At 45.1% G+C, this 22,725-nt stretch overlaps 3 protein-coding genes across 7 annotated transcripts; all 3 read left to right on the top strand.

The window, feature by feature from the left end:
* The first annotated feature begins 836 nt into the window (after positions 1–836).
* Positions 837–2,318, top strand: LOC116926678 (60S ribosomal protein L13a). Its single transcript, XM_032933609.2, has 5 exons — positions 837–991; positions 1,269–1,399; positions 1,573–1,828; positions 1,885–2,007; positions 2,189–2,318. Exons 1-5 carry the CDS (start codon positions 971–973, stop codon positions 2,270–2,272), a joined length of 615 nt encoding a protein of 204 aa, XP_032789500.2. The 5' UTR covers positions 837–970; the 3' UTR covers positions 2,273–2,318.
* A 265-nt stretch (positions 2,319–2,583) lies between these two features.
* Positions 2,584–4,164, top strand: LOC116933556 (mpv17-like protein 2). Its single transcript, XM_045176604.1, has 4 exons — positions 2,584–3,035; positions 3,436–3,674; positions 3,757–3,885; positions 3,962–4,164. The coding sequence occupies exons 1-4, from the start codon at positions 2,864–2,866 to the stop codon at positions 4,028–4,030; spliced, it is 609 nt and encodes a 202-aa protein (XP_045032539.1). The 5' UTR covers positions 2,584–2,863; the 3' UTR covers positions 4,031–4,164.
* Positions 4,165–5,349: 1,185 nt separating this feature from the next.
* Positions 5,350–22,379, top strand: LOC116926672 (trithorax group protein osa). 5 transcript variants are annotated; one of them, XM_032933602.2, is made up of 14 exons: positions 5,351–6,108; positions 6,245–7,030; positions 7,963–8,061; positions 13,066–13,357; positions 13,966–14,079; positions 14,679–15,098; positions 15,167–15,592; positions 15,675–16,072; positions 16,175–16,537; positions 16,625–17,620; positions 17,922–17,990; positions 18,204–18,507; positions 18,658–18,765; positions 18,959–22,379. In XM_032933602.2, the coding sequence occupies exons 2-14, from the start codon at positions 6,323–6,325 to the stop codon at positions 21,763–21,765; spliced, it is 7,104 nt and encodes a 2,367-aa protein (XP_032789493.2). In that variant the 5' UTR covers positions 5,351–6,108; positions 6,245–6,322; the 3' UTR covers positions 21,766–22,379. The 5 variants fall into 5 exon arrangements, with proteins under 5 accessions (XP_032789495.2, XP_032789493.2, XP_045032537.1 ...); XM_032933603.2 differs by having other exon boundaries at positions 5,352–6,108; positions 15,675–16,066; XM_032933604.2 differs by lacking the exon at positions 17,922–17,990 and having other exon boundaries at positions 5,350–6,108.
* The last annotated feature ends 346 nt before the right edge of the window (positions 22,380–22,725 follow it).

The raw sequence follows: 22,725 nt of genomic DNA, 5'->3' as shown, positions 1-22,725 counted from the left end.
AAAAAGAATTCAGTGTAAATCAGGACAGAAAATCATGGTCACGCGCTGATGTTTGCTGAATTCAAATTACCCGTGCGTTGAGCGTAGGATTTTTCGGTTATCAGTTTGTAGCATATGCTTCTTAACGCAGCGGGTGGTCACGCGTCTGTGTTAACCAGTTAGCCAGTGATGTTCTGCACGAATGATTACGTAGAAAGCTTTATTAAACGCTTCTATCCCACGAAATATTTTCATGTGATGTGAGACGAAAGTGATGATTTAAAAATCATTAGATATTGTAAGAGGATGATCTAGTGGGTCAAATCAGCACCTAATGACGCCAATGAAAGCTTAACGAAATTCGCTGGCAAGTGTGATTAAATCATTTGAAACCACTAATATATATTATAAAACAGAAAATTCTAATTAAATTACATAGAAATATCTCTTTCATTTCATCAATGAAATAGTTAAAATTTATGCTGCTTTGAAATAAAAAAATGGCGGTGTACACATTGTTAAAAAAATCAGAACAAATTGAGTTTTCCTTACTTTTACTTGTAATTTTTTGGTAAAATGTTTGGTACTTGAATTTCATTTCAATAATTATTTGTATTTTTTTTTTTAATTGTGTGTCATACCAAAGACCATTTGGTTTTCGTGCTCTCAATCGCAATACAGCTGTCATTTCCCCCTCTTTTCTTACTTGAATTTCCCTCTTGACACTGGGAGTCAACATACTATCCAAATCAAATATTTACTAAATTTATTTTAATTTAAACTAAAATAATTCTTCTACCCAAATTTTTAACTCAAAACTCTGTATATAATTTTACATACACTTAGACTTTTCTGTTTATTACGTTGGTAAATAAATTTAAATCTTGCAGCGCATTTTTCAAAAACACTCATACTGACTACGTAGTCTCTACTTCCTTTTCCCAGAGTCCACTTCCACCAACCCATTTCTTGGTCTTCTACTCTAGCCATCATGCCGGGCTTCACGAACAAGGTTTTTCTTTTATCTAATTCGTCTTGTTATTATTTTTCGTTCGAGCAATTTACCCTTTTAGTCTAAAAACTATTTTGGTTTAATCTCAAGTTATGCCATCGTTACTAGAGAACTCAGACATTTTTCTAACTATTGTTAACAAGCAACCATGGCGTCCATTTTACACGTGTCAGATATACAAATATCAACTTTCGCTACCTATTAGATACTGGATTATTAGTGCATTTTCAGACTCGAGCTAATCAGACCATTTGAATTATTTTTCTTTTTTCTATAGCCGATTATCATCGATGCCCGAGAGCATCTTATGGGACGATTGGCAACCATTTGTGCCAAAGCAGCCCTCAATGGACACAAGGTCCGTGTTCTTAGAGCTGAGCAAATGGAAATCTCTGGTACCTTTTTCAGGTAATAAAAATAATTTTTATAACTGTAAATGTTATTATTTAAAGGATGAAACTTTACACCAAACTTTGTGAAACTGGTGATCATATATAACATGCACTACCAACTGATGCTGCTACTTAATTGCAAACACTTCAAAGAATCTTCAAGACCTATTAATATCCTTTTTGTTTTAGGAACAAGCTGAAGTTTCTGAGCTTCCTTCGGAAAAGATGTAATGTAAACCCTGCTAGAGGTCCTTTCCACCACCGTGCTCCATCCAAGATTTTCAAGCGAGCAGTACGTGGAATGCTGCCCTACAAGACCTGGAGAGGTCGTGAGGCATTGAAGAGAGTGCGAGCTTTTGAAGGTGTTCCCCCTCGCTACCAGCGTGTCAAGAAGCAGATTGCTCCTAATGCTTTGAGGGTCATTTGCCTGTCTCCTGGTCGCAAGGTAAGATTTTAAGGTTGCCATACTTATTACTGTATTAATCAGACTTTTTGGTGTAGTACTGTCGTCTTGGTCGTCTGTCTCACGAGGTTGGCTGGAAATACCAGGATATTGTTGCTACCCTTGAAGCCAAACGCAAGATCAAGGCATCGATCGCTTATGGCAAGAAGAAGGTTGAACAGGTAAATAATTATATGGAGAACATAATTTTAATCCAAATTTATTTCACTGTGATGAAATCTACCCACCTATTAAGTGAAAACGTGATCTATTCAAACATGCACTTCCAACTGATTGTTCATTTTTCCTAATTGGTTTTTAATTTAATCTGTATCTCACTAAAAATAACTATTTATCTTACAGAGAACCAAGGGATTGGCCAAGAAAGCAGTGTACCCGCGAATTGAGCGACACCAGAAACTGATTCAATCTATGGGACACAAATGAATGTTCTGATTCCGTGGATTGATCAATACACAATTTGCGATCCGAATCTCTATACATTTTCTTTTGGTTTTTAGTTGAATTGAGTGTTCTGAGTAACCGTATAAGATTTAAAACTTAAGTTCATTCGCAAGCAACTTTCCATTTCATTGAAGCCATGTAAAATTTTCCTCAGGATCTTAAACGAAGTTATCATACGGATGCATCAGTAGCGATATACTGCTTATTTTTATTGGTTTCAATCTATGGTCGAATGAAAATTATGTGAAATTAATGTGCAAGAACGGCATCTGGTGGAGATCATGTGAATGCCGGACACGTCGACTGCTAGATTGGAGTCGAGAGCTCGAGACTGAAGAGGGATTTGCGCTAATTCCTCACGTTCGAGTCTCGTGAGAACTGAGGAGTACAGTTTCTCATTTAAAATGAGCTAATAGTGTGATCTGTAGTTTAATTCCAGAACTTATCCTAATAATATTGGGTTTGTTCTGGCCTTTAGCTAAAGTACGTTGTAGGAGTGAGTAAGCAATCTCTGGTTTGCTGGGGCAAGGGTTTGGGTTTAGCTGTGATTGTAAAGTATATTCTTTATTTATAATGTTTACTCGGTATTACAAGTTGAAAGATTTGCTTTTCGGACGGTACCTGTGGGTTACCAATACTGTTAGTTGTGGAATTCTTCTAACTGCTGGAGATGTCATACAACAAAGGATTGAACTGTTCACCAACTCTAGTCAAACCAATGATTCTATCGATGTTGATCGAATAGGTAAATTACAGTTAACAGTAAAGATTTGGTTGTTTGTCAAAAGTTGCAATGTTTTGCATAACAATATAATTGCAGAGTTTCTGGGACCTTGCATGTTCTTGATTTCATTTTAGTTTTTGTATGTCCAATAATACCATTAAGCTAATATTTCTAACACAGGAAGAATGCTACAAAAAAGTAAACACTAAAAGTAAAACTTCAATTGAGAGGTTTTTTGGTGATATTACGTAAGACCTATTAAAATCGTGCTGTTTTTTTAGGTTTAACATTTTCTTTGCTAAAACGCAGCCCTGTAATGATATAACGCTAGATGGCGTTAATTTCTATTTGTAGGACGAAATGGATGCAGTCAAAGGCGAAGATTAAAAAATTCATTGGTTCTGCTGCAATATTTCTTCAGGTCGAATGGGAACGGTTGGTCTGGTTCAAGGACTACCGAATCATCTTTGGTATACGTGGCTGGATCGAATTCTCCCGGGAAGAACTCTAACGACGGTTGGTAAAAAAATTGTAGCTGATCAATTGATCTGCTCTCCCATCTCGTCCGCATCGTTCTTCGTTGGTGCCGGGATGTTAGAAGGCTGTTCAGTATTGGAGGGCTGGGAGGAGTACAAATCAAAGTTCCTATTGGTGTATTTAGTAAGTATTCGTGTTCGACTTTTTAAAGATGTGTCCATCAAATATTTAAATTGTATTTCCAAAACTACATCCATCGTCACAGACAGACTGTATCGTCTGGCCACCTAGCCAATTGATAAACTTTTTACTAGTTCCGGCTGTCTATCGGGTTCTCTATGTCAACGTTTTTACCGTAGCGTGGAACGTGTTCCTCTCCTACGCCAAACATTTCGTAAGTTACACTGCCAATCCCGTCTTCTTTTTATGAACAAGGACATGTAACCGGCCATCTCAAATTAAAAAAATAGGACCGATTGAAACTTAACGAAAAAGACGATCTTTACCCTACCAGCCACAAGCGGAAGGAAAATGTGTAGAAAAATATATCTCAATGCCGTAGAAATAGTTGTATTTATGTAAAAATGCACGTCGAACAAATGCAAGCAGTCTAACGATGAATACAAGTGACGATTGGCACACATGCAATTGCCAAAAAGTTGCTTGCCAGCGACTGAATGGTTTACGTTTTTTCATTTACGGGACATCTTTGTTTTCCTTTATTCATTCACCACTTCCTTCCTCTTCTTTATTTGTTTTCTATCTTCAACGAATCCTTTTTGGAATTTTTTTTATTGGCCTTTTTTTTTCCTCCTTTAATGTCTATCTTTGTTTGAATGGTCTTTTTTTTAAAGCTATTTTCGTGTACGGTGACCTTGACCCACATGATGGTTCACTATGGATTGGTTATTTTATTAGCCATCTTCTCACGTATTTCAATGGACCTCTTTTCACGGAATCCCCTCTTTTTTTTGGCCGGCTTGATGGCATTAGTAGATGTCCAGTCTAATGTGCTGTGCGATCCAAATTTAGCAGAGAACACTGGACAATGTCTTCTTCAAGAATTTTCTATTCAGTTGTTGCGGCAAGTAACGCATTGCTTCAGGTGCGCTGCAATGAATAGGAAAATAGGGGACCGACAGTGGAAAATAAGCACTCGGTTGAGAAAACCTGTTTGGTTTTTTTATTGTTCATTCTCTGGTTTGAGATTGATGGCTTAACGAACTGGGAACGCAAGTTTCGTCTCTGTCGCCATCTGAAGAAGTTTGTTTAATGAGAGTCGATGTTGTAAGCGATCGCTTATAAAAAGTATAGTCCATCAACATGTCAATATGTGGAGAAGAAAAGAAAAAATACTTTAGTCAGGAAAAGCCTAATCAAAACCAACAGGTAGACGAGAGCAGCAGTCGAGACAAAATGAATTTGCGATGCCCGCCAGGTGTTGTTTGACAGGGCTAGCAAGTTCTTGTTTTTTTTTCGAAACCTTCTACGCCCGTCTTGGTTGGTATGAAGCAACCGACAACCAAAAATGCCAGATGGATTCAAAATTATGCATCTAGTCGCTCGGAATCTTTTAACTTGAAAATACGTTAACAACTAAACATGGGTGTAGTAAATTCATATTTCTATGATGTTATACGTGTAATTGCATGAAAGACTCGAGTAGAAGCAGTTGAAATTCTCTTTGGGCCGTTAAGAAAAGAGACTGACTGTGGATTACAGAACCTTCCCGCCCGTCGGCAATAGCGCCATTATCATGGCGCGGTTCTACTTCGTCGTCTAGTGTGGTGTGCAAGAGGACAGAGAGAGAACGGACGGCAATGAAGCCCTTGTGTATCCCTACGCCGTGCATACCTCATCAAAACAGTTCCAAGCATTTTTCAAGTTTTAAGCCTATTATACAGCTTTTTACGAATTCTGATCAAACTAGGCACTTATATGAGTTACAAAGAAATTGGCTGAAGGAGAAATTAATGTTGATATGACTACGGAAAAGAATTAAAGAAGCATTTTTTTCTTCGTTTTTTTGCTGCGAATCTAAACTTGGGAGAGAAGAGGCGCTGTACCTAATGGTGGCGCTGGCATCGCATCAGACAGCAGCAACCAAAAGTGAACAACTGAAACGACAATGGCCCGGCAAGAGAAAAGATGCATAGCCGAGTAGTACAGGCCTCACCAGCCAGCCCAAATTACGTCGATTGAGTGTGTTGTCTGTAAAGTTTGAATCGCGCCTCTTGCAATTTTGACACTCTGGTCGGTGGGACACCACCTTGCGGCGCTGACTCGCTTACGTCAGTTGGAAAGAAAAAGCTTTTACCCAAGCGTCGCGCGCGCTCCGGCTCTCTCTGTTCTCGTGAACTCTCCTCACCACCACCACAAGACCAAAAAGGAGGAGTACAAGAAAAGAAGAGGATTTCAAAGGGAAAAATCGTGTGCAAATGTGATCAAGTGTGTGTTGGTTTGTGTTTTTAGTGTGAATGTGTAAGTGTTCTACACAGTGCTACCCATTGTGAGTGCCCAACTTCGCGTTGTAGCGACGCGTTCAGCGTGGGAATAAGAGGCCAAGTGTGCTTTTAACTGAGACTCCCCTTGCTCGAAAAATTCTCTCGACTCGAGCGTAAGTCTTAGGAATGGATGCCAATATCATGTTTAGTTAGTACTTTCTCACAGTAAAGCATTTTTGGACACAGGCATTTCTAGAAACATCTTCTTCGAAAATGCAACTTACATTCTTTTTTACTTGTTCTTTTCAGGTTGCGTACCCATCTAAAGCTCACTCTTTCAAGATGGAACTGAACCAGTTGTGAATTGACTTTATAAAGTAGAAGACCATGGCCAGCACCCAAGCTGAAGTGGAACCTCCCAGAAATGGGCCAGAAATGAAAGATTTGGATGGCCCCACCACCAACGGGGTGGATGCTCAGAGAGAGATGGAGACAAATAGCTCCAACGGGCCAACTTCTACCCCTGTTAGCAACAATGGCTCTCACGACATGAACGAAAGTAGCAAGTTGCAATCAAGTGGGGGTTACTACAAGCCTCCTGTTGGATATCCTGTAGATTCCCCTTCTGCTGGCTATGAAAATGCCCAATCTGGATTTGGATACCCTCCTCACAGCTATGTTCATCAGCAACAGCAGCAGGGTGATTTGCAACAGCAGGGCAGCTACCCGTACTCTCAGTATCCAGGCAGCAACCTGGTTCGCAATGTGTCAACTCCTGTCCTTGCCACCAAACCAGTGGCGTATATGAATTCTATGCCCAGGCCTGGTGGTGGACCTGTGCAGAGTTATCCCCCAGTTCATCATGGTGGTGGTGCACAGGGTTATCCTCCCTCTAGATATGCAACACCAACATTAAACCAACTTCTTCAGCCTGGAACAGGAGTGCCAGTGCAAAGATATCCTTATGGAGATTATCCTCAACAACAGCCACCACCACCAAATTCACATCCAGCTTCTGGCTGGCCTATGCAGCAGCCTCAACAGCCTAGGAATTTTGCTCCTGGATTCAAGCCTCCACCAAACTCGATGCAGCAGGTAAAGATAGAGCACGAACCCAACATTTTCAGTAGAAAACTTTCTTTTTCAACGGAAGAATGCACGTTGCATCATCTGACTAGATTAATATTGATTTCATGGCAGTCATCTATTAAACACAAATAATGAATCATTATGGTTCAAGGAAAGTTTGGGGGGTGGGCTCTGTTGAGTAATGAACAGATCGTCCCGTTAGTTGTTGTCATCTTGCAAGTCCACACCCACCTTTATTATGGTTCTTGATCTAATTATGAGGCGCATAATGAATTGGATAATTTAAGTTCAGGCATCTTGATGAGGAGAGGTCTCGATGAGCACGATTTTTAATCACAAACTATTTACGTAGATGGAATGGGAGGTCGGAGCTAGGGGTCTGAATGAAAGAAGGCCGAGTGAGTGATCGAACATTTTGTTTGCCAAAAACTTCGTGGAATATGTGTGACTGTGTGTGTGTACTTGAGTGTGGAGCAAAAGAGCCACGTGGCCGTGTTTACTGACCCGTTATTAGTGACGGATAGAGAGAAGGGGGAGGGGGTGACGTCATTGACAGGCATCCTTCTTTCGTTGTACCCCTGTCTTTTCCCATTTCTTTGAGCCCCCTTTTTTTTTATATTGGCGATGAAGGTTTGGTTGCAATTTAAAAGGAAACGAAAGAGGAGAAAGTAGCTGGAAACTCTTGTTCTTTCTTGGAGGGAAATATGAATGTGATTAAGAAATAAAGTGACGATCGTCCTTTTAGAGCAAGATATAGCCAAAGAGGAATACCCCCTTTCTGCCTGTCCCGTTGAAACGCAACCCCCCACGGAGGGAATGACGTCACTATTAGCATAAACTATCCCTTTCGAGTCTGGCCCTCACTCTGGGTGGCACCGTTGATGGATTCATTTCGACTGATTACAATTTTTTCTCTTTCTTTTCTTGTGCTCGTTCAGGGAGGAGGATATCCCTCATACGGACCTGGTGCCCCCATAGGACATGGAATCCAACAGCAACGATACGCCCTCACGCCTAGTGGAGGACCAGTACAGCAGGTAAGAACATGGGTATGGCACAAATAAAAAACAGAAGCTAGTAAAAGGAAATGGCACGATACGACCTTTTATTTGGCCAGTATCGTTGATATTTCTGGCTTTGACCATTGGACGATCGCCAGTTAAGATTTTTAGCTTCTATTCTCGTACGTTTTTGATCGTTATTGTCTTCTTTTCTTGCCATTGAAAAAGATATGGCTTTTTATTTACCAGGTTCTTCAGTTCAAATTCTGAATAGGAAAAAAAAAATGTTTCTTGGTGATATGATTCGGTAGCGCCTGAGGGTTATCCGATAGTAAAGAAGAAGAAAAAAGGAAGCGTACTTGTCCGAATCTATCTCATTTTGTTTTGCGAGCCCTACACAAGCAGTAGTGTAAGTAAAACTGAGGGGCTGGAGGCAGAGTAGGGAATTCCAATGTTTATCCGGTTGGAATGGTCTATTGTTAATGAAATGGAATGAGGAGGATGGGAAGGAAGGAACTGTTTAAGTTGCAAGTGACGAGTTTGGATGGGATTCCTGACCTTGACCTACACACACATACACATACTTACAGCCTGCGTTCACATGACGTCATTTTAATCTCACCCCACCCCGCTACTCCGCCGATACCGGCGTACCACCACCTGTCCTTTTTTTTTCCTTCTTCTCTCCCCCATTTTATTATTATTATTCTAAACACAACTGTTTGAAAGGAGTGTTTATTCCTCCACGTGGTTCTTTAAAAAAGGAGCAATTCAAATCCATGTCCTCATTTTTATTGATTTCTTTTTTCCTGTGCGTTGTCGAATTCGTTAGAATCGTTCTCTCTCTAATCGATGACATTCTTTCTTCTACGACTCGGGTCGTGTAGCGTCTAGAAAGTAGAGTGGGGAAAATGGCCGCCAAAGGAGGGCGCATAGCAGCGTCCTCCCTTTTTTTTCTTCTGTCAAAGGGGGGGGGGGGAACTTGACGAGCTGTCAGTTCGTTAAAGAAAACAATTCGTGTTAGTATTTTTTTCCCGCCGTTTCTCCGATTCGTCTGCAAGCGATGCAAACACACACAAAAATATGAGAGAGAAAAGTCTACATAATCGTCTGAGTGACGTCGTCATCATTTTGGAACTGCTATGTTTGCTGCGCACACTCAGATAGCGTGTCTGTGTGTTAAAAGTACCGTGCCTGGGATGGATATAAAAAAAAAAAAATACTGGTAAAGAATGACGACGTGTTCCAGGCAGCTAGGAGGAAAAGAAGCGATTCATGCAGCGATGGCAATTTCAGCAGCAGTGGGCAAAAAAAAAAAAAAAGGAAAAAAAGGAGGAGCCTGACTGGGGAGGGGTTTCGTGCGTGCGGGTCGATAGACGACGGCGATAATAAACGACGCGGACGTTTCTCCTCGAGGCTCTTTTTTATGCTTCCCGGTTCTTTTTTTATTTCTCCTTTCTTCTGTTTTTTATTTTATTTTATTTTTTCGTCGTCGGTACTTTTTATTTCCGCCCGCGTTCTTCTTTTATTTGTTTGTTTGTATGCCGGACAGACATAGGGGTCTGTGGCAATTGTTCAAGGCAAAAGAATCGCATTTTTCGAGCAGACGACACGCGCTGACTTGACCCTCTTCCGCCCAATGAGATAATCACCACTGGCTTTACGCTGTGAAACGATTGATATCTACTTTTCCTTTTTTACTCTTTAATTGCCTGCTGGCTAACTGTTTTTGAACCTTTCTCCTTTCATAATGGACAACTTACAAAAAAAAAAAAAAAAAATATAAAATAGTTCAAAAGCCGAAAATGTAGTTTGGAAGAATTCTTTGACGTGTGACAGAAGGATATGCTTCAACGGGCGCAAGAAGTTCGTGTCTAGAGAAGAGACTGTCGTTCTGATAATGGGAAAAGAGCCAGGAAAGACGGGGAGGGTTCAGTCTTCTTTCTTTTTTCACAGAGAAAAGACGAAAAGAGAGATGGAAGACGCGCTCTCCTCCAATTCTCATCCATCCGTCGGATGATGTTGTGGAAGAGACAGCACAGACTAATACATGAGTGGATGAGGGGGGGAGGGTGGAGGAAAGAAAGACGCGCATTTTTCTCCTATCACTTGTGCGCGCGCGCGAGAGAGAGAGCTTTTTCTCCTTAGGAGCACTCGTTGACGTGTTTTTATTCCACTCGCCAGAGTGACCGTTTGTCCGCCATCTTTTTTTTTTTTTTCGTCTCTCGGAGATGTTTTTCCGAGTTGAACAAATAGAGGGGGGATCAAAAATATTCTTTTTGAATTTTACTTCTCGTCACGATAATAATGTGATTTGGAAAGAAAAACCTTAACGAACATTTGAATTTCGTGGGTCACATTTTGAGCCTTTTCCTTTGTAAACCGGTGGAATGTTTTTCCGTTCCCGCCATGATTTTTCTTTTTTCCATTCTACCTTATTCCTTAACAGCGTATACACGCCCCCATCTTTTTTTTTTTCTTCTCTCTTTTTCCTGTCGACTGCTGCTGGCGCGTTCACCAGAAAAGGAATGAGAGAAGGGGGAGGGAAAGAAAGAAAGAAAGAAAGAAAAAAAAAGGACCGCTTCTAAGCTGGACTTGGGGGGCCTGTCACGGTTTAGAGGTTCTTTCTCTCCCTCTCTCTCTCTCTTCTATCTATCTTCTCTACCACCACCACCACTACTACTACTACCCGGTTACTTTATATTTATATATTTGGTGCCTCGTGGTGGAAATTTCCTCGACTGCGACGATGCCGGTAGAAAGGAGATAGACCGCTGAAATAAGAGGCACGGGGTTGAGAGAAAAGAAAAAAAGCTCCTTTTTTTCCTCTCTTTTTCCTTTACTTCTTCTATCAGTGAGAAGATTTTTACCCGAGCCTTTGGGAGGTGGGGTTGATGACTGTGGTTCTTGGAAAACCCAAAGCGAGTAGTGTGTGGTGGGAAGCGAGGGGGCGTGTTTCATCTGCTATCTCGCTTGTGATTGGTCCGTTTTACCAAGGGACTGATGCTATTGGCTCAACTCGCATCCAAAATGGCCGACGTACTCTGACGCCAGCAAAAAAAAAAAAATGGGAAAGGGATAGGAAAAAGAAAAGACTAAGGGAAGGGGAAATGGGTTTCACCAACTCACCGCGTGGTATGCACTACGCATAGAATAGATGCCCGATGGCTCGTCTCTGATACACGAAAACAGACACTCACATTTAGTATGTTTTATACATAAATATATTTCTGCTGCATTTCGAGTTTTCATAGACGAAACAAACAAAACAAAGATTTCGAAATTTAAAAAAAAAAAAAAAAAATTGCTGATGGTGTCCCAAGTACTTTGGCGCATGGTGCCATCTGTTCAATTTGGGACAAGGTCCGTTGGCTGAGCTACACAAATTTTGTCGGCCATAACTGGGGCCCATGTTCCGTGTCTCAGGTGGTGTCTGTCGGCTCAAACAGCAATTCCCGGTTTTCGAAATATGGAACAACAACAAAGTGAGTCTCGGATGCAAACGCCGAGGGAGAAAAATAAGAACTCTCTTTGTTTGTTGCCTTCGTGCTGCTGCTGCCGAGTCGATATATAACCGTGGGGGCATGGGCATGGAACGATTGGCTTCTCTTTTTTCTCCGACTCTCTGTGAGAGCTCGACAACAAAAATGCCCATTTGAAAAGACCCCCTTTTTGCCGAACCTCTCGTCGTTTTCCATCTCTCATTCCCCATCTTTCCATCCGAGCTTGTCTACCTTGTTGGATATATAATCTAGTAAATAGTGTATAGCAAGAGAGAGAGAGAGAGGGAGGACCTTTTTTCTCTCTCCCTCTTGAGCGCATTTCTCTCTGTCTTTCTTGTACACATCGCTGCTGCTGCTGCTGCCATCTTCACATCTATTCGTCGAAAAACTCGACCCCAAAAGCCGTGGGGAAGTGTGTGCATTAGCCCAGCAACACACACACAGGATGCGTTCTCCCCTCGTTGTGGCCCGTTTTCCCCCCTTCGCTTCTATAATGCCCTCCCTTTCTCTCTGCGCTGCCCGTTTCTTTTTCCCCATCACATACACAGCACACAATCTTCTTCCCCTCATGGTACACACGCAGCAGGGCTGGAACCTTGAGTCGTCGAGTCCAGTATACACGCTGTCATATATATATATATATATATAGTGTATATACAAAGCGCATGAAGCCCCCCAAGCTGCCTTGCCTGCCAACCGTTCGTTTGGGGCCCTTATCTTTCCTCCCCTTTGCTTTTGGCGGTACTCCCATCCTTCTCCTTTTTCCTACTGCTGCTGCTCCTCCTCCCTTCCTTTCTACTACAGCGCGCCAGTGGCAGAGTTGGCCAGTTGGGTTCGGGTGTGTGTATAGTCGAATCTGCCTCGGATCGAGTGGGGGCGCCGTCAGACTTTCTCAACCTCCGTGTTGTTTGATATTGAATCGACCGGTGTGTGTGTGTGTGTGTGTGTATGTGTATGTGGATTTCGCCGTGCGGTGTGTGTGTCGGTGTGTATTGTATATCTGTGTGTGTCTGCTGGCGAGTGAGCGAATGTGTGATTATCTAAACTCGTGTGCCGATCGTGAGTTTTCTTCTTTGATTGTTGTCTCTTTTTCTTTTTCAACACCGCTTCGCTCTCCTACATCGACCGCCATTGTCTAAGTCCGATGTTCGTTTTTTTTTTCTCTCTCTATTTCCCATCGGGTCAGAAATACCGGAATCACACGACTTTTAAGAGTGGTCACCTTTTGTTTCACACGACAACACCTGGATGTTAACGTTGAGTCCATCGGATGACAAACGAAATTTCATTTTTCAAATGGACATTCCGTCGGCCAAAGATCGTTTCTTTTTTTCTTTTCTTTCCCCTTCGTCTGGCAACTTTCATGTAGATGTCACTACTAGTCCGTATGATGTTTGGGTCTTGAAAAGTGGACGTGTACTTTCAAATCCACTTCATTCGTTGCCACTTTCAACCTTTTCGTTTCTCTTGGAAAATATTTTAATGGCAAATGTTGTTCTAATGTAAGAAAATGTTGTTTTTGTTTCCAAATGATTAGCCGCCACCATCGCAGCAGGAACCCGTCAAGGGCAGTGGCCCAGGATCTGGAGAGCCATCTGCCGAAGCGAATAACACCACGGCCGCTACGACGTCCAGCATCCAACGGAATAGCAGCAGCCCGTCGACGTCGACTTTAACTGTAACGACAACTTCCACGTCAACAGCCGCCGTCAGTAGTAGTAGCAGCAGCACGCCAACGACGAGCTCGTCAACGGCCGTCGCTTCGCCGGCTGTCGGAAGGCCTCCTCCTGCGCCATCGCCAGCTAGTCGGTCCATGTCACCGGCTCTTGGTTTGTACACTTTTTTTTATTTTTATTCCTTAACAATTTTTTAGCCTTTTTTAAAAATGTGACTGTGGATTGTGAGCGTTGGAATCGGTTGAGCGTGAAAATTGTTTCCAAGTCTTTGTTTTTGGACTGGAACTAAAAAAAAAAAAAAAAAGAAGGAAAACACGCGGAAAAAAAAAATTGGATAGTTCAAAGAGGAAAAAAGCATATGGTTAGAATGTTGTGGGGTATCCCCCAATGAAGTTTTTTAGTAGTCACCCCTCCTCCTCCTCGTCGTCGTCTCCCATTCTAAAAGCAAATCATGGCGCGGTATGCCAAGTCAAGTGTAGCCGCTTGTGATGGCATTGGATGTGTGTGTGTGTGTATACACGTTGATCCGGAGCTGCTGCTGCTACATGACCTTGGGGAAAGCCCTTGTCTCATTTATGCTCATCAGCATACGCAACAATAACCTCCTATCCCTGAAAGAAATAAGAATGTGGTCATCCGTTATCGAAGACTCCCCCCAAAAAAAAAAAACGACAAAGTCAAAGAAATCGTGCAGACAGCGATAGAGTTTGAATGTAATGGTGTTTTTGTTTTCTTCTTTTTCTTTATTGTTTAAATTACAGGACCACCGAACAGTAATAATAACAGCAGCCACGTTTCGCCCAGTCCGGGGAGCCAATCGGACAATAATAATAGCGGACCGGCGCGTATGAGTCATTCCCCCATGGCAGCCCAAGGTATAATAGTTCACATGTGTATATATATAGAGACTAGTTATAAATGACACTGTCAATTTTGGCAAGAGAGATTGAGAGACACGCGCACCTGTTTCGCAGACTGTCAGACGACCTCAGAAAATGATCAAAGTCTAGAGAGGGAAAATGGGAGGGAGTTCCTTTTTAAGGTTTTCTCCGTACCCACCTCCATCCTTTTGTGTTTCCTTGATGTTTTTTTTTTTGTTTATTTTTTTAATTTTTTTTTTTTTTTGTTATTTTTTTAATCTTTCGTACCCAATGAATGTCAAGGGCAGTTTGCTTCGGTTTCCTTCTCCATCGTAGGCGGATGTGTGGAGGAAAAAAAAAGTTTGGTCGATGTCTTCTCGAGTATGCATCATTGATGATCACCTATTATCAGTGTAAACGGGGAAAACTGTAAAACAAATAATAAAAGAATAGCCAACGCTGTCAAAGGTTGTTGGATCGATGACGGGGAAGCGGGTCTTTTGAGAGGGACAAAGCGGTTCGATGACGCCCCCAGAAGTAGCTCAACTGTGCAGCCTAAGCCTTATCGATATGTGGTCACTGATGCTTATTGTTCTATCTGCCTTTTTATATAGGAGCGTATCAGCAGCCGATGCCACCTCCGCCACATGTTGGTATGCCGTCATACAAAATGGGTGGCTCTCCGTACCAGCAGCCGCAACAACAGCAACAGCCGATGCATCATCCACAGCAGCAGCCAAGCGGCCAGCCGCAACAACCACAGTACCTGCCCAATCCAATGTACATGCAACATCCGAGGCCACCTTTGGGACCGGGAGGCCCAAGTCCTTATGGTCCTACTCCCGGATCTTATGGTCCACAGCATCAGCAGCAGCCCCCGCCGCCAGCACAGCAGCAGCAGCAGCCAGGCGCCGGAATGCCACCTAATAGCAGTAATGCCAACCAAAATCCGATGCCACCTGCTAGCCCTGGTCCAAACCGATCGATTACCCCACACATGGGGCCTCCGACACCTTACCCAGGGTATCCACCAGGTATGATGTACTTCTAGTTCCATTTCGTATCCTTATTTACACGTTTCGTATGAATTGTTTTTGCAAAGGTGGTCCCAACATGAGCCAATACGGCCAACAACAGCAGCAACAACAACAGCAGCAGCAGCAGCAAAACTGGGGTCCAGCCAATGCGATGCCTGGAGGACCGCCGGGCAGTCCAATGCCGGTGCATGGAGGCAAAGGCGCTCCTCCACCTTCTGGTCCGCCCACTCCTGGGCCGCGACCTCCTGGCCCGTCTCACACTCCGCCTCATTACATGAAGCAACACTTGCAACACCACTTGCAACAACAACAGCAACAGAAAATGTACGGCATGGCTTCGTCGCCCAGCCCAGCTCCTTCTGCGCCACTTCAAGGGCCGCCGCAACCGCCTTCTCTTCCGCAATCGCAACAACCGCCAACACAACAACAGCAGCAGCATATGGGGCCTTATCCTCCACCACCTGGCATGAACAATGCCGGCAGCATGGCTGGTACTAGATATTGCATCAGGCAGCCAAATTGGGTTCATAAACGATGTTGACCTCCCCCCCTTTTGTCTTGAATGTGCCACAGGTCATCCTCCGTCGGCAGCTTCTCCTGTTACCAATGTGGTGACGACAGGACCGGACGGTGTGGCAGGACTGGACGAAGCCTCTCAGCAGTCAACGCTGTCTAACACGTCGGCAGCTTCTGGTGACGACGTTTCGGCTCCTTCAACTCCACGTTCGCGCAAAGAAACCGGCTCAATGCCAATGACCCCGTCCGCCCATCATCCGCCCTTTTCTCAGCAGCAGCCGCTGCCGCCGCACCAAATGCTCAGTCATCCACCAACTCCGCAGAGCACTGTGCCCAGCCCGGGTCCAGCCTCCTTATCTTCGCAACACGAAGAATACAATGACGTACACAGTCCGGGCCCAGGTGTAGGCAATTGGAATGTCTCGACACGGCCTACACCATCCTCCCCGGTAAAAGTAAATCAGTGCATTTTGCCGCCTGGTGTACAACTTCTATTTTGGTTGTTTGTTTGCTTTTTCTCTAACCACGTGCTATCAATTTCATAACATTTTTTTTAGAAAACCTCACACATGAGCGACGCACTTGCGCGGATGTACGATTTTGATGACCATCCGGATCGAAGGAAGTTCCTCGATCAGTTGTTGCGTTTCATGGAAGAGAAAGGCAGCCCCATCACGGCCTGCCCTACCATATCGAAGAATCCATTGGACCTCTTCCGTTTGTACCTGCTGGTTCGGGACCGAGGAGGTTTCCTTGAAGTGACAAAGAACAAAGCGTGGAAAGACATTGCTCAGACGCTTGGTATCGGTGGTTCGTCCAGTGCCGCCTATACGTTACGTAAACACTACACCAAAAGCCTCTTCCCATGGGAGTGCAAATTTGATCGGGGCGGCGTCGATCCTCAGCCTATACTCAATCAGGTAAGCCATTCTCGTGGCTCAACAAACCGTAGACACTATTTTGATTTTCTTTTTAATTTCATTAATGAATCCGTTGTCGTTGTCCAGGTGGAGGCTACAACTAAGAAGAAACCTGCACCTAAGATAAGCGTGCCCTCACCGGCTGGATCGTCCAACAGTCAGGATTCGTTTCCGTCTTCGGGAGTGCCTCCTATCCCTTCAATGGATGGCTACCCAAATGCACACTATCCCGGCTACCCTCCACCGCATGTTGGAGAAAACATTGCTGCTAGCAATCCGTTTGACGATCAACAGCATTATGGCGGCCGAGGTGGACATCCCGGCTATCCGCCACATCAACAACCTCCTCCTTCATCTGCTCAGCAGCAACACCAACAGCAGCAACAACAGCAGCAGCAGCAGCAACAGCAACAGCAGCAACAGCAACAGCAGCAACAACAACAGCAGCAGCAGCAACAGCCTCCTTCAATGTACAATACAATGGCTGGACGACCTGGAGGCTATCCTGGCCATCCAGGTCATGCTAATCATCCTGGCAATCACCCAAACCAGGGAGGCTATCACCATCCGTACCAGAACGAGTACCCAAATCCGAATAACCAGCAGTATCCTCCCTTCTCGACCCCACCAAATCGAACAATGTATTCAGCTCCCTATCCGGAACCTTATAACCCTCAAGCACCGCCAAGTGGACAAGCTCCACCTCCCGGGCCGGGTCCAGGTCCTGGGCCATCACCTTCGGATCCTTACGGCCGTTTCATGCCTCCCAATCACGTCCCAGGAAGTGCGACAGTATCGGGGCCTTACCCTCCACGGCCGCCTGTACCTCCTGCGGCATCGGTCAACGTTCCGACACCGACATCAACGTCAAGTTCCAATCCGGCGACGATAGCCACCACGACTTCCACGGGGCCACAGTTGGTGCCACCGTCACCCCTCGCACAATCTATGCAGCCACAACAACAGCCGCAGCCTTCGCAAACTCAACAACCCGGCAGTACAAGTGCCGGTCCCAGTCCAGCTCCCAGTCCGGCGCCAAATCCGGGAACTCCTGGTTATCCCGAACAAACTGATCAGTACCAGGTAATTCAATTGATTTTAATTTTTTTTTTTTTAATAGATTTTGCATATTTCGTCTTTCTGTTTGGCAACAAAGCATGACTAAACTAACGAAAGTAATACGACGCATGGCGCTTAATAGAATTGTTTGAATGGCTTGCCTTTTATTAAGTTTTCTAAAATTATTTTCCGTTATTTATTTTTTTTTTTCGTTTGTATTTTGATTTTGATTCTCATTCTCCGATTTTTGTTTTTCTTCTTCCCTTCGCCTAATCTCACTCCGACCATAATTTCATTTGGAACGTGGTTTCATCTGTAACTACAGCGGGGTGGACTTCGCCAATTGTTGGCCTCATCGACCTTGTTGGCTCCGCCTCCTTCTGATAGACAGCCTGTATGTTTAAATTTTTTTCCCCTCTAATCATATTTTAGTTTTTGTTTTATTATTATTTATTTACGTAGCGCTTGATTCCAATATTTTTTTTTTTTTTTCATTAACTCGTGTATTGGTCTTGTTAATGTCACTAAAATCAAAACTAATCAGAGAACTTTATTCTGAATATTATGTTTGAAATAATACGTTTGACCTTATTATTTTTTTTTTTAGGTTTATCCGGTGGGAGCTGCACCATCCAGTTTGGGCCCACCTCCCGGTCAGCCTTATCCAGGAATCATTCGACCGGGAACTCCTGGTCCTGCCCCGGTTGGTATGCCACCACGACAATCCACTCCTGCACCGACCGGTATGAACCCACCAGTCGGTAGTGCAACGGGTGCAGCAGTTGGACCCAATCCCAATGCTCCTTCCGCCCCTGGCGCACCAAACCAGCAGCAGCCGCAGTCGGGACCGTATCCACCTTACGGTCCTCCTGGTCCGGCTCCCAATCAACAACCACGACAACCTTCGTTCGGTAAGGACGTGATGGACATTTTTTGTTTTTCTTTTGCATAGCCGTTAGGGGGTTTCGTGCAAAAGTCGTCAATGGTTAAATATAATCTTCGACTCTAACTTTGGGTTTCTCCTTTTCCGAATGTCGAAATAATCGGCGCGCTCCACCCAGATTCTTACGGAGCTTACCGGTCACCTTATGGTACGGCTGGTTCCAGCGATCAAACGGCGAGTGGTGGAGCGGGTGGAATCATGGGTTTTTGTAGCAATCTTTCAACAGGCGAGTGACAGCACTCTTTTTTTCAAATTGTCTGTGTGTGTGTGTGTGTGTGTGTGTGTGTCGTCGTCGTTTCGCATGCCCGCCATTCATTGCAGAACTGCATCCCGCTTCCGTCGGCTCTTTCTTTTGTTACATCAATTCATCGAATAAAAATGTCGGAATCTAATTTTTTGCATTCTTTTCTTGCAAACAGGTTGGAGGAATAGTACGCCCTTCGTGAACCAATATCCACAGCAGGGTAATAGTCCTGGTCCCGTTCAGACAGTAGGAGCTCCTTGGGTTCCGCCAACTGGAACGCCGCAACCACGGAACCCGGCGTGGGATCAAGCTCAAAGATATCCTGGTCCTATTCCGGCTACTCCGGCTACCACAATCAATGGAACGAGCCATCAGCAAGGACCTCCGACGGCAGTTGCCGTTCCCCCACACAACTCGATGGCTCAACAGCAGCAGCAGCAGCAGCAACAACAACCGGCGCAGCAGCAAACTCCGCCGCAACAGCCGCAACCGTGGACTGGACCGCAAACGATGGCCAACAATAGACAGCCATTCATGGGACCTCGGCCGCCCTACACATCGTTACGCGCTCCAGACGGGAAACCTTACCCTATGCCACCGATTTCCGGCAAGGGACCAATGACGGGTCCGCCCGGACCCGTCAACTTTCCACAGGGCATGCCACCTGGACCAACGGTTAACATGCCAATCTACTCGGCGAAACGCGAATCGTATTTCCCTCCAGATTCGGTCGAAGCTGTTGTGCCTGTTATGGCCAAGCGCCGTCGCCTTTGTCGCGCTGATGTAGTTCCAGTCGATGCCTGGAGAGTCTATCTGGCGCTCAAATCGGGTCTATTGGCCGAATCAACGTGGGCCATCGACATCTTGAACGTGTTGCTGTGCGACGATTCCAGCGTGCATTATTTCAGTCTGGCCTACATGCCCGGTCTGACGGAAGTTCTGCTGGAACACTTCCGCCGTTGCCTGTCGCAGATATTCACCATCTTGGAAGACATGGAGATCGGGTTCGACCGTGTGGAAGAGTTCAAAAACAAATTGAAGCAAAGATGTATCAAACCGGCGGCCGACAGTTGCCAAGCGACAAGCGGGACGGCCGTGGACGAGGACGAAGATGCTTGGTGGAACTGGCCCAAACGGAAAGCGCAGCCCGACGGGATGGATGTCACAGATTTAGGGGCTGTCAAGAACTGTGATTTGTCCGGGGACAGCGTCCGTTTGCTCGACGGACCCGACTGGTCCATGAACACTCGTCGAGGCGAAAAAGTTGGCGTCGTCCCTAGAGACAAGGAACTCTTTGTTGTCGATGTCAAGAAAGAGTGGGACGTTCACGATGGCTTTGAAAGTGGCATGGACCAATGGCAAATCGGCGGCGGTGACACCACCCAACACATTGTCACGCACTTTACGGCCGAACTAAACATTGTCCCTTTTGTTCGGGTGCTGAAGAAAGTGGACAAGAGAGCGGCAGAGCAGCAGGGTGACACTGTGGAACCAATCAACGAACGAACGGAACGCCAGCTGGAACCGAACGGGGTGAAAGAGAAGCGATCCGAAGAGCCATCCCACCCAACGTCGAACTCGTCCGTTCAGGCGAAAAACTGTCTCGTAAAGCCCAGTCGCAATTTGGCTGACGTCCTCAAACGGATCAAAAAAGAAGACGTGTCTTCTTCCGCCCCGGATCAAGAAAAAGCTGCCCAACAGCCAAACGCCGAAGAGGCAGCCAGACTTGTTGCCGGTCCATCTGCAAGCAGACTGGAAGAAGCGGAGGTGAAGAAGGAACCCATCGAATCGGTTGAAGGGAGGCAGGAAGCGGCCGCGAAAGCGCCAGTCCGGCCAGCAGAGTCTTCGTCGACAGTGATGACTCTTCCTAGTGGGAACCGTTTGATTATCCGGGACCCGCACGGGACGTTGAAGCGACGCAAGACGGACGACCAAGAGGACGAGTGTTACACGCGCGATGAGAGTAGCCTCTATTTGATAGACGACAGTCAAGACGCTCTGTCCCGGCGTGCGCTGGCCCTATCCAATATCTTCCGCAGTCTGAGCTTTGTGCCAAGTAACGAATCAGAGCTGGCCAAAAATTCCACTTTGCTGGTCATTGTTGGCAAAATCCTTTTGCTTCATCACGACCATCCGCTGCGATCGTCGCACCAAAAGAATTACGACCGAGAAGAGGATGTCGACTTTGCCTCTGTCGACTCGCTAGCCGACAGAGGATCGGCTTCGGGTTTGAGCAAGTGCGAAACGGACTGGTGGTGGGACACGTTGCTGGCCCTGCGCGAGAACATCCTCGTTATAATGTCAAACATTGCCGGTCAGCTGGATCTGTCCATTTATTCCGAAGAGATTGTTCGGCCGGTGATTGACGGCCTCCTCCATTGGGCCATCTGTCCGTCTGCCCAGTCACAGGATCCTTTCAGTTCATTCGGTCCCAACTCGACGTCGCTGCTGTCCCCCCAGCGGCTCAGTCTGGAGGCCTTGTGCAAATTGATGGTCATGGACTGCAACATGGACTTGATCCTGGCCACGCCACCGTTTTCGCGACTGGAAAAACTGGTCCACTTCCTGACGCGGTCGCTCTGCCGCACTGAGGACCAGGTCCTTCGCGAGTTTGCCGTCAACTTGCTTTACTACTTATCGGCCGCCGATTCCGGCATGGCCCGGCTGATCGCCCTGCACAACAACAGTCTGGCCCTGCTGGTGTCGTTTGTCGAACAGGCCGAAGCCAATGCGCTGGCCGTGGCCAGCCAACATGGCATCCAAGCGCTTCGCGAGAATCCCGAGTCGATGGGCACGAGCCTGGACATGCTGCGACGAGCGGCATCGACCGTGTTCCACATCGCCCGGCACCCCGAGTCTCGCCCGTTGCTGGCCAAACTCGAGCAACGGCTTTTGGCTCTAGTGATGTCGCAAATCATGGACCAGAGTGTGGCCGCCCTCCTCTCCAAAAGTCTCTACCTCTGCAACAGTGATGACGAATGAGTTACACACGCGTACACACACATAGATTGACCCGGCAATTTGCGACTAAAATAATCGATTGGCGACTATGATCAGACATCAGACAAAGATAATGATGAGTGGAATCGAGTCTTTGTTTCATTTTTTTTTTTTTAATTTTTTTTTTATTAATTAAAATATTATATTATTGATACAACAAAAAAGCGAACGGAAATCTCACCAGCATTGGCTATCATTCCTTGTAATATTTTCGCCCGCCTCTATATCCCTCTTCCTTTTTACACAGCGCATCACCACACACCACCTTCACCTCTTACCTAATTTTTTGTTTGTTTGTTGGTTTGTTTGTTTTTGTGTTTTTTTTTTTTTTTTTCTTCTTCTTTTTGGTTCTCGTCATTCGTCGGGAAATTCTCTGCGAACGTGTTGAAATGAGAGAAGACACACACAGAGAGAAGAAAGAAAGAAAGTGAGAAGATAAAAAAAAAAAAACGTTGTGAAAGTTTCTTTAGTGTGTTTGTGTGTGTGTGTGTGTGTGTGTGTGTGTGTGTGTGTGTGTGTGTGAAGCCGTTATCATGCTGATTGGCTTAAATACTGCGATCATGTGACTGCTGAAAATACAAAACTCTGCTCTTCAATGGCCCACGAAAATTCGAAAATCTTGTGACGTTGAGGGATTTCGGCGCGTTTTTGTTTCCCCTTTTCGCCTCCGTCAAAGTCTGCGAATGTGTGCGAGTGTCTGCGTATGAACGTGAGCTTTCAAAAAGACAAGAAAAATGGCGAGGTGGGAGGGCCGTCTACCACCTGTTGTATTGCTGTGAAAAATATCTTCAACGTTTTCTTATTATCATTTTTTTTTTTGTCTGCCAAGTTTTATTTCTCCCTTCCTTCATCGATCTTTATGAAACTCCTCGATAATATTGTGATGAACCAGAAGAGATGTAGTCCAGCCCCAGGGTCAAATCTGAAGAAATAGACCCTGCA

Source organism: Daphnia magna, linkage group LG7 (genome assembly GCF_020631705.1).
Source record: "Daphnia magna isolate NIES linkage group LG7, ASM2063170v1.1, whole genome shotgun sequence".
NCBI classification, from domain to species: domain Eukaryota; kingdom Metazoa; phylum Arthropoda; class Branchiopoda; order Diplostraca; family Daphniidae; genus Daphnia; species Daphnia magna.
This window is presented reverse-complemented; position numbering and strand designations above follow the sequence as displayed.

Coding starts and splice junctions, on each gene's coding strand:
- LOC116926678 (XM_032933609.2), top strand. CDS start 971: ATGCCGGGCTTCACGAACAAG. Junction 1,829..1,884: donor GCCTGTCTCCTGGTCGCAAG/GTAAGATTTTAA, acceptor TTTTTGGTGTAG/TACTGTCGTCTTGGTCGTCT. Junction 2,008..2,188: donor GCAAGAAGAAGGTTGAACAG/GTAAATAATTAT, acceptor TTTATCTTACAG/AGAACCAAGGGATTGGCCAA.
- LOC116933556 (XM_045176604.1), top strand. CDS start 2,864: ATGTTTACTCGGTATTACAAGTTGAAAGATTTGCTTTTCGGACGGTAC. Junction 3,675..3,756: donor AGTTCCTATTGGTGTATTTA/GTAAGTATTCGT, acceptor CCATCGTCACAG/ACAGACTGTATCGTCTGGCC. Junction 3,886..3,961: donor TCTCCTACGCCAAACATTTC/GTAAGTTACACT, acceptor TTAAAAAAATAG/GACCGATTGAAACTTAACGA.
- LOC116926672 (XM_032933602.2), top strand. CDS start 6,323: ATGGCCAGCACCCAAGCTGAAGTGGAACCTCCCAGAAATGGGCCAGAA. Junction 16,073..16,174: donor CACCATCCTCCCCGGTAAAA/GTAAATCAGTGC, acceptor CATTTTTTTTAG/AAAACCTCACACATGAGCGA. Junction 16,538..16,624: donor CTCAGCCTATACTCAATCAG/GTAAGCCATTCT, acceptor GTCGTTGTCCAG/GTGGAGGCTACAACTAAGAA.